At 50.4% G+C, this 10,175-nt stretch overlaps 1 protein-coding gene across 1 annotated transcript; it reads left to right on the plus strand.

Moving 5' to 3' along the window:
* The first annotated feature begins 4,991 nt into the window (after window positions 1-4,991).
* LOC149438177 (uncharacterized) lies at window positions 4,992-7,187 on the plus strand. Its single transcript, XM_089660137.1, has one exon. It carries the CDS (start codon window positions 4,992-4,994, stop codon window positions 6,891-6,893), a length of 1,902 nt encoding a protein of 633 aa, XP_089516263.1. The 3' UTR covers window positions 6,894-7,187.
* The last annotated feature ends 2,988 nt before the right edge of the window (window positions 7,188-10,175 follow it).

Raw genomic sequence — 10,175 nt, forward strand, 5'->3', positions numbered from 1 at the left:
GTATTATACATGGAGATCATATCCCCCCCTTATGTATTATACATGGAGATCATATCCCCCCTTATGTATTATACATGGAGATCATATCCCCCCTTATGTATTATACATGGAGATCATATCCCCCCTTATGTATTATACATGGAGATCATATCCCCCCTTATGTATTATACATGGAGATCATATCCCCCCTTATGTATTATACATGGAGATCATATCCCCCCTTATGTATTATACATGGTGATCATATCCCCCCTTATGTATTATACATGGAGATCATATCCCCCTTATGTATTATACATGGAGATCATATCCCCCCTTATGTATTATACATGGAGATCATATCCCCCTTATGTATTATACATGGAGATCATATCCCCCCCTTATGTATTATACATGGAGATCATATCCCCCTTATGTATTATACATGGAGATCATATCCCCCCTTATGTATTATACACGGAGATCATATCCCCCCTTATGTATTATACACGGAGATCATATCCCCCCCTTATGTATTATACATGGAGATCATATCCCCCTTATGTATTATACATGGTGATCATATCCCCCCTTATGTATTATACATGGAGATCATATCCCCCCCTTATGTATTATACATGGAGATCATATCCCCCCCTTATGTATTATACATGGTGATCATATCCCCCCTTATGTATTATACATGGTGATCATATCCCCCCTTATGTATTTTACATGGAGATCATATCCCCCCCTTATGTATTATACATGGAGATCATATCCCCCCTTATGTATTATACATGGAGATCATATCCCCCCCTTATGTATTATACATGGAGATCATATCCCCCCCTTATGTATTATACATGGAGATCATATCCCCCCTTATGTATTGGGATTTTTAATTTCAGACCCTATATTGTTTATAAATATATTAAGTCGGGGTCCCAACACTGACCCTTGGGGTACCCCACTAATCACACTGACCCTTGGGGTACCCCACTAATCACACTGACCCTTGGGGTACCCCACTAATGACACTGACCCTTGGGGTACCCCACTGACACCCCCAGACCATGCAGTGTATGAATCATTAACCACTACTCTCTGAATACGATTTTTCAGCCAGTTTTCTATCCATTTATATTCAGATTTTTCCAGCCCATAGACTTTACCTTACACATTAGCCGTGTGTGGGGAACTGTGTCCAAGTATACCACGTCCACCGCCACCCCTCTGTCCGAGTATACCACGTCCACTGCTACCCCTCTGTCCGAGTATGCCACGTCCACCGCCACCCCTCTGTCCGAGTGTGCCACGTCTACCGCCACCCCTCTGTCCGAGTGTGCCACGTCCACCGCCACCCCTCTGTCCGAGTGTGCCACGTCCTCCGCCACCCCTCTGTCCGAGTGTGCCACGTCCACCGCCACCCCTCTGTCCGAGTGTGCCACGTCCACCGCCACCCCTCTGTCCGAGTGTGCCACGTCCACCGCCACCCCTCTGTCCGAGTGTGCCACGTCCACCGCCAACCCTCTGTCCGAGTGTGCCACGTCCACCGCCACCCCTCTGTCCGAGTGTGCCACGTCCTCCGCCACCCCTCTGTCCGAGTGTGCCACGTCCTCCGCCACCCCTCTGTCCGAGTGTGCCACGTCCTCCGCCACCCCTCTGTCCGAGTGTGCCACGTCCTCCGCCACCCCTCTGTCCGAGTGTGCCACGTCCACCGCCACCCCTCTGTCCGAGTGTGCCACGTCCACCGCCACCCCTCTGTCCGAGTATACCACGTCCACCGCCACCCCTCTGTCCACGGATTTCCTCACCTCCAATCTAACCTGTTCCTTGATGGTTTAATCCCAGCTCACCTCTACATGTTGTCTACAGTAAACATTTCAGCTTCACTGATTACAGAATACTAATACTGAGAGTCCTGACCCTTATACTATATAACTTGTACATTACATACTCCTGACCCCTGCACTATATACTCCATGTTGTACATTACATACTCCTGACCCCTGCACTATATACTCTATGTTGTACATTACATACTCCTGACCCCTGCACTATATACTCTGTTGTACATTACATACTCCTGACCCCTGCACTATATACTCCGTGTTGTACATTACATCCTCCTGACCCCTGCACTATATACTCCGTGTTGTACATTACATCCTCCTGACCCCTGCACTATATACTCCGTGTTGTACATTACATACTCCTGACCCCTGCACTATATACTCCATGTTGTACATTACATACTCCTGACCCCTGCACTATATACTCCATGTTGTACATTACATACTCCTGACCCCTGCGCTATATACTCCGTGTTGTACATTACATCCTCCTGACCCCTGCACTATATACTCTGTGTTGTGCATTACATACTCCTGACCCCTGCACTATATACTCTATGTTGTACATTACATCCTCCTGACCCCTGCACTATATACTCCGTGTTGTACATTACATACTCCTGACCCCTGCACTATATACTCCATGTTGTACATTACATACTCCTGACCCCTGCACTATATACTCCATGTTGTACATTCCATACTCCTGACCCCTGCACTATATACTCCATGTTGTACATTACATACTCCTGACCCCTGCACTATATACTCCATGTTGTACATTACATACTCCTGACCCCTGCACTATATACTCCGTGTTGTACATTACATACTCCTGACCCCTGCACTATATATACTCCTGACCCCTGCTCTCCCCCTCCCCCCACTGCTATATATACACATAATATGTCTTCTCCTCTGTCCCCCCCATTTCCTCCCAGCTGGACATTTTATATCGGATGATGTGATTGGAGCACAGACTTTTACATGGTGATAATAATGTGTTAACATCCGCCAACCAGAAAGTGATAATGGGGGAGGAGCCAATACTCCGATGAGGGAGGAGTCAATACCCCAATGATGGTGGTCTTCGGGGTCAGGATGAGGGAGGAGTCAATACCCCAATGATGGAGGTCTTCAGCGTCAGGATGGGGGGGGGGGAGAAGTCAATACCCAAATGATGGTGGTCTTCAGCATCAGGATGAGGGAGGAGTCAATATCCCAATGAAAGTGGTCTTCAGGATGAGGGAGGAGTCAATACCCCAATGATGGTGGTCGTCAGGGTCATAATGGGGGAGGAGTCAATATCCCAATGATGGTGGTCTTCAGGGTCAGCATGAGGGATGATTCAATACCCCAATGATGGTGGTCTTCAGGATGGGGGAGGAGTCCATACTCCAATGACGGTGGTCTTCATTGTCAGGATGAGGGAGGAGTCAATACTCCAATGATGGTGGTCTTCAGGGTCAGGATGAGGGAGGAGACAATACCCCAATGATGGTGGTCTTCAGGATGAGGGAGGAGTCAATACCCCAATGATGGCGGTCTTCAGGGTCAGGATGAGGGAGGAGTCAATACTCCAATGATGGTGGTCTTCAGAGTCAAGATGAGGGAGGAGTCAATACCCCAATTATGGTGGTCTTCAGGATGGGGGAGCAGTCAATACCCAATGATGGTGGTCTTCAGGGTCAGGATGAGGGAGGAGTCAATACCTTAATGACGGTGGTCTTCAGGATGAGGTAGGAGTCAATACCCCAATGATGGCGGTTTTCAGGATTAGGGAGGAGTCAATACTCCAATGATGGTGGTCTTCAGGATGAGGGAGGTGTCAATACCCCAATGATGGTGGTCTTCAGGGTCAGTATGAGGGAGGAGTCAATACTCCAATGATGGTGGTCTTCAGGGTCAGGATGAGAGAGGAGTCAATACCCCAATGATGGTGGTCTTCAGGATGAGGGAGGAGTCAATACGCCAATGACGGTGGTCTTCAGGATGAGGGAGGAGTCAATACCCCAATGATGGTGGTCTTCACGATTAGGGAGGAGTCAATACTCCAATGATGGTGGTCTTAAGGGTGAGGGAGCAGTCAATACTCCAATGATGGTGGTCTTCAGGATGAGGGAGGAGTCAATACCCCAATGATGGTGGTATTCAGGCTCAGGATGAGAAAGGAGTCAATACCCCAATGATGGTGGTATTCAGGGTCAGGATGAGGGAGGAGTCAATACCCCAATGATGGTGGTATTCAGGGTCAGGATGAGGGAGGAGTCAATACCCCAATGACGGTGGTCTTCCGGGTCAGGATGAGGGAGGAGTCAATACCCCAATGACGGTGGTCTTCAGGGTCAGGATGAGGGAGGAGTCAATACCCCAATGACGGTGGTCTTCAGGGTCAGCATGGGGGAGGAGTCAATACCCCTATGATGGTGGTCTTCAGGATGAGGGAGGAGTCAATACCCCAATGATGGTGGTCTTCAGGATGAGGGAGGAGTCAATACCCCAATGATGGTGATCTTCAGGATGAGGCAGGAGTCAATACCCCAACGATGGTGGTCTTCAGGGTCAGGATGGGGGAGAAGTCCATACCCCAATGATGGTGGTCTTCAGGATGGGAGAGGAGTCAATACCCCAATGATGGTGGTCTTCAGGATGAGGGAGGAGTCAATACCCCAATGATGGTGGTCTTCAGGATGAGGGAGGAGTCAATACCTCAATGATGGTGGTCTTCAGGATCAGTCCAGTCTTCATCTTGGTTGTTCTCCCCCATCCTCACTCTCTGACCTCTGGTGGGGCTCAGCCCCGCTGTTCTTCATGACTAAATCATGGAGTAAATCAGGAAGTGCAGTACTTCTTGTGTTGGGAAGATGGCGATGAGTGATAGAGGGGGTGGGGACCCTCGTCCTATAATCCCCTCATCACTGTCCCTCCTATAAAAGACAGTTCTGGTTGTTTCCTCACTCTCTGACTAAGGTCCATGAATAAAGAAATGACCTGGTAGGAGATCAGAGGAGCCATTTCCTAGTTCCCTTGAGGGTGGAATTGTAAGCTCCTCCGAGACCAAGCTGCCTGATGTGGGCGGAGTCCTGGTTTGGGGGAACCAATCAGCTCCTGTCTAGTAATCCTCTTTGTCTTTGTATTTTAGTCCATGGCCGGGAGATGAGGAAAACCTCCGAGGATTGTCTCACTTTGTCTCCAGACTGGAAAGTAGAAGATGAGGACATCACACAGTATAGTCCAGGAGAAAACCCGGCTCCCTCCAATGTCCATCCGGCACCACCCAGTGTAGATGGACCATCGGATTCCTCGTATCCTGAGGAACCTCAGACTGTGCGGGACCGGGCCGGCCTTCCAACAGGGAAGAGGTTCTCCTGTCCTGAGTGCGGGAAATGTTTCCAATATAAATCCCATCTTAATGAGCATATAAACTCTCACACGGGGGAGAAGCCGTATTCCTGTACTGAGTGCGGGAAATGTTTCCAATATAAATCCCGTCTTAATGTGCATATCAGATCTCACACGGGGGAAAAGCCGTATTCCTGTTCTGAGTGCGGGAAATGTTTCCAATATAAATCCCATCTTAATGTGCATATAAGATCTCACACGGGGGAGAAGCCGTATTCCTGTCCTGAGTGCGGGAAATGTTTCAAATGTAAATCTAAACTAAATGTGCATATAAGATCTCACACGGGGGAGAAGCCGTATTCCTGTCCTGACTGTGGGAAATGTTTTATAGCAAAATCAACGCTTCTCATACATCAGAGTTCTCACACAGGGGAGAAACCATATTCCTGTCCTGAGTGTGGGAAATGTTTTCCTTATAAGTCCTATCTTTCCAGACATCAGAAATTTCATGCGGGAGAGAAGCCATATTCCTGTCCTGAGTGCGGGAAATGTTTTTCTACAAAACAAACACTTACCATACATCAGATGTCTCACACAGGGGAGAAGCCACATTCCTGTCCTGAGTGCGGGAAATGTTTCCGTTATAAATCTGGTCTTAATGTGCATATAAAATGTCACATGGAAGCGAAGCCGTGTTTCTGTCCTGAGTGCGGGAAATGTTTCCAATATAAATCCGTTCTTGAGGAGCATATAAGAACTCACACGGGGAAGAAGCCATATTCCTGTCCTGAGTGCGGGAAATGTTTCCTTTATAAATCCCATCTTAATTTGCATGAAAGATCTCACACGGGGGAGAAGCCATATTCCTGTCCTGAGTGCGGGAAATTTTTCCTTTATAAATCCCATCTTAATTTGCATGAAAGATCTCACACGGGGGAGAAGCCGTATTCCTGTCCTGAGTGCGGAAAATGTTTCAAACTTAAATATAAATTAAATGTGCATATAAGATCTCACACGGGGGAGAAGCCGTATTCCTGTTCTGAGTGCGGAAAATGTTTTGTAGAAAAATCAACACTTACCATGCATCAGAGGTCTCACACGGGGGAGAAGCCATATTCCTGTCCTGAGTGTGGGAAATGTTTTATAGCAAAATCGACACTTATCATGCATCAGAGGTCTCACACGGGGGAGAAGCCATATTCCTGTCCTGAGTGTGGGAAATGTTTTTCCTATAAGTGCTATCTTTCCAGACATCAGAGATCTCACACGGGAGAGAAGCCGTATTCCTGTCCTGAGTGCGGGAAATGTTTTTCATGGAAGTCCCATCTTCACACACATCAGATGTCTCACACGGGGGAGAAGCCGTATTCCTGTCCTGAGTGCGGGAAATGTTTTTCACAGAAGTCCCATCTTCACACGCATCAGAGGTCTCACACGGGGGAGAAGCCACTTTCCTGTCCTGAGTGCGGGAAATGTTTTTCAGATGATTCAAGTCTTTACACACATCAGAGATGTCACACGAGGGAAAAGCCGTATTCCTGTCCTGAGTGCAGGAAATGTTTTTCCTATAAGTCCAAACTTAACATACATCAGAGATCTCACACAGGAGAGAAGCCATATTCTTGTCCTGAGTGCGGGAAATGTTTTTCCTATAAGATCTATCTTTCCAGACATCAGAGATCTCACACGGGAGAGAAGCCGTATTCCTGTCCTTAGTGCGGGAAATGTTTTTCATATACTCACAGCTCACAGTCTTTACAAACATCAGAGATCTCACACGGGGGAGAAGCCACTTTCCTGTCCTGAGTGAGGGAAATGTTCCTCTCTGAAGTCCTGTCTTCCTGTACATCAGGGATTATATCGTGGTAGACAGATCAGACCGGGGTCAGTCCTTATTGGGGGGCGGAATGGGGAAAGATGGGGGGAGGGCTATGGCAGATGGTAAGAAGGTTCCCATGTTACAACCAGTGGAATTGGTACCATTTGTATGCAAATAAAAAATACACAAAATCCGTGTGAACAAGGTGTCAGTGAATGGAGGAGGTGTCAGTGAATGGACAAGGTGTCAGTGAATGAAGGAGGTGTCAGTGAATGGAGGAGGTATCAGTGAATGAAGGAGGTGTCAGTGAATGGATAAGGTGTCAGTGAATGAAGGAGGTGTCAGTGAATGGACAAGGTGTCAGTAAATGAAGGAGGTGTCAGTGAATGGAAGTGTTTGTTCCCCAATGCCAGACGTCTGCCCAGCACAATAGGTGAGTTGGAAGGTTTGGTGAATGAAGAGAACTAGGATTGGATTGGATTTGCTGAATCTTGGCTTCATTCCTCACATGACTGGGCCATTCATATTCCTGGCTAGGTTCTCTTTCGGAGAGACTGGGGAATAGAAAAGGGGGTGGAGTCTCTGGAAGAGGAAAGGGGTGGAGTCTGTCTGGAAGAGGAAAGGGGTGGAGTCTGTCTCTATGTGAGAAGTGATCTCAGCGAGTGTGAGAGGACCTAGTGGATGGAGAGTGTGATGAGGCTGAAGTATTATGGGTGGAGCTGCACATGGGGGGCGGTACTACAAAGGTCATCATTGGAGTTTGTTATAGGCCTCCCAGTGTTAATGAGGAGGTGGAGACTCAGCTCCTCCCACAGATGGAAAGGGCGGGGACAGTGATAATGATGGGGGATGGTAACTACCCGGAAACTGACTGGAGTAATGGGACTGCAGGAACAGTTAAAGGACAAAAATGTATAAACCTACTACAGGACAATTGTATGGTTCAGTTCATAGAGGTCCCAACTAGGAATGATGCTCTGCTGGACCTGGTCATAGAGGCCCCAACTAGGAATGATGTTCTGCTGGACCTGGTCATAGAGGCTCCAACTAGGAATGATGCTCTGCTGGACCTGTGTCATAGAGGCCCCAACTAGGAATGATGCTCTGCTGGACCTGCGTCACAGAGACCCCAACTAGGAATGATGCTCTGCTGGACCTGCGTCACAGAGGCCCCAACTAGGAATAATGCTCTGCTGGACCTGGTTATCTCCAACCATGCAGAGATTATTAGGAATGTCCATATATAGAACATCTGGGTAGCCGTGACCATAACATGATTTCATTGTTAGCTGTAAACAGCGAGCACATACGGGGAGAATAAAAACGCTGAACTTTAAGAGAGCTAATTCTCCAAGGCTGAGATCTGCTCTCCAAGACTTAGACTGGGAGGAATATTGGCATGGATGAACACAACACAGAAATGGGAGTTCTTCACAAAGACTGTATGACCCGGATTTACTATTGTGCCTGGGCGCATGTCCGTGGGCATCTCCTGTGTGTGGAGTCCTCTGACAGCCGGCACTCGGTGGCGTCTCCTGTGTGTGGAGTCCTCTGACAGCCGGCACTCGAAGGCGTCTCCTGTGTGTGGAATCCTCTGACAGCCGGCACTCGAAGGCGTCTCCTGTGTGTGGAGTCCTCTGACAGCCGGCACTCGGTGGCGTCTCCTGTGTGTGGAGTCCTCTGACAGCCGGCACTCGGTCGCGTCTCCTGTGTGTGGAGTCCTCTGACAGCTGGCACTCGGTGGCGTCTCCTGTGTGTGGAGTCCTCTGACAGCCGGCACTCGGTGGCGTCTCCTGTGTGTGGAGTCCTCTGACAGCCGGCACTCGGTGGCGTCTCCTGTGTGTGGAGTCCTCTGACAGCCGGCACTCGGTGGCGTCTCCTGTGTGTGGAGTCCTCTGACAGCCGGCACTCGGTGGCGTCTCCTGTGTGTGGAGTCCTCTGACAGCCGACACTCGGTGGCGTCTCCTGTGTGTGGAGTCCTCTGACAGCCGGCACTCGGTGGCGTCTCCTGTGTGTGGAGTCCTCTGACAGCCGGCACTCGGTGGCGTCTCCTGTGTGTGGAGTCCTCTGACAGCCGGCACTCGGTGGCGTCTCCTGTGTGTGGAGTCCTCTGACAGCCGGCACTCGGTGGCGTCTCCTGTGTGTGGAGTCCTCTGACAGCCGGCACTCGGTCACGTCTCCTGTGTGTGGAGTCCTCTGACAGCCGGAACTCGGTGGCGTCTCCTGTGTGTGGATTCCTCTGACAGCCGGCACTCGGTCACATCTCCTGTGTGTGGAGTCCTCTGACAGCCGGCACTCGGTGGCGTCTCCTGTGTGTGGAGTCCTCTGACAGCCGGCACTCGGTGGCGTCTCCTGTGTGTGGAGTCCTCTGACAGCTGGCACTCGGTGGCGTCTCCTGTGTGTGGAGTCCTCTGACAGCCGGCACTCGGTGGCGTCTCCTGTGTGTGGAGTCCTCTGACAGCCGGCACTCGGTGGCGTCTCCTGTGTGTGGAGTCCTCTGACAGCCGGCACTCGGTGGCGTCTCCTGTGTGTGGAGTCCTCTGACAGCCGGCACTCGGTGGCGTCTCCTGTGTGTGGAGTCCTCTGACAGCCGGCACTCGGTGGCGTCTCCTGTGTGTGGAGTCCTCTGACAACCGTCACTTGGTGGCGTCTCCTGTGTGTGGATTCCTCTGACAGCCGTCACTCGGTCACATCTCCTGTGTGTGGAGTCCTCTGACAGCCGGCACTCGGTGGCGTCTCCTGTGTGTGGAGTCCTCTGACAGCCGGCACTCGGTGGCGTCTCCTGTGTGTGGAGTCCTCTGACAGCCGGCACTCGGTGGCGTCTCCTGTGTGTAGAGTCCTCTGACAGCCGGCACTCGGTGGCGTCTCCTGTGTGTGGATTCCTCTGACAGCCGGCACTCGGTCACATCTCCTGTGTGTGGAGTCCTCTGACAGCCGGCACTCGGTGGCGTCTCCTGTGTGTGGAGTCCTCTGACAGCCGGCACTCGGTGGCGTCTCCTGTGTGTGGAGTCCTCTGACAGCCGGCACTCGGTGGCGTCTCCTGTGTGTGGAGTCCTCTGACAGCCGGCACTCGGTGGCGTCTCCTGTGTGTGGAGTCCTCTGACAACCGGCACTCGGTGGCGTCTCCTGTGTGTGGAGTCCTCTGACAGCCGGCACTCGGTGGCGTCTCCTGTGTGTGG

The sequence above is a fragment of the Staurois parvus genome, unplaced genomic scaffold (assembly GCF_062004578.1).
Source record: "Staurois parvus isolate SC_StPar_1 unplaced genomic scaffold, SC_StPar_1.0 ptg001207l, whole genome shotgun sequence".
Classification (NCBI taxonomy): Eukaryota; Metazoa; Chordata; class Amphibia; order Anura; family Ranidae; genus Staurois; species Staurois parvus.

Coding starts and splice junctions, on each gene's coding strand:
- LOC149438177 (XM_089660137.1), top strand. CDS start 4,992: ATGAGGAAAACCTCCGAGGATTGTCTCACTTTGTCTCCAGACTGGAAA.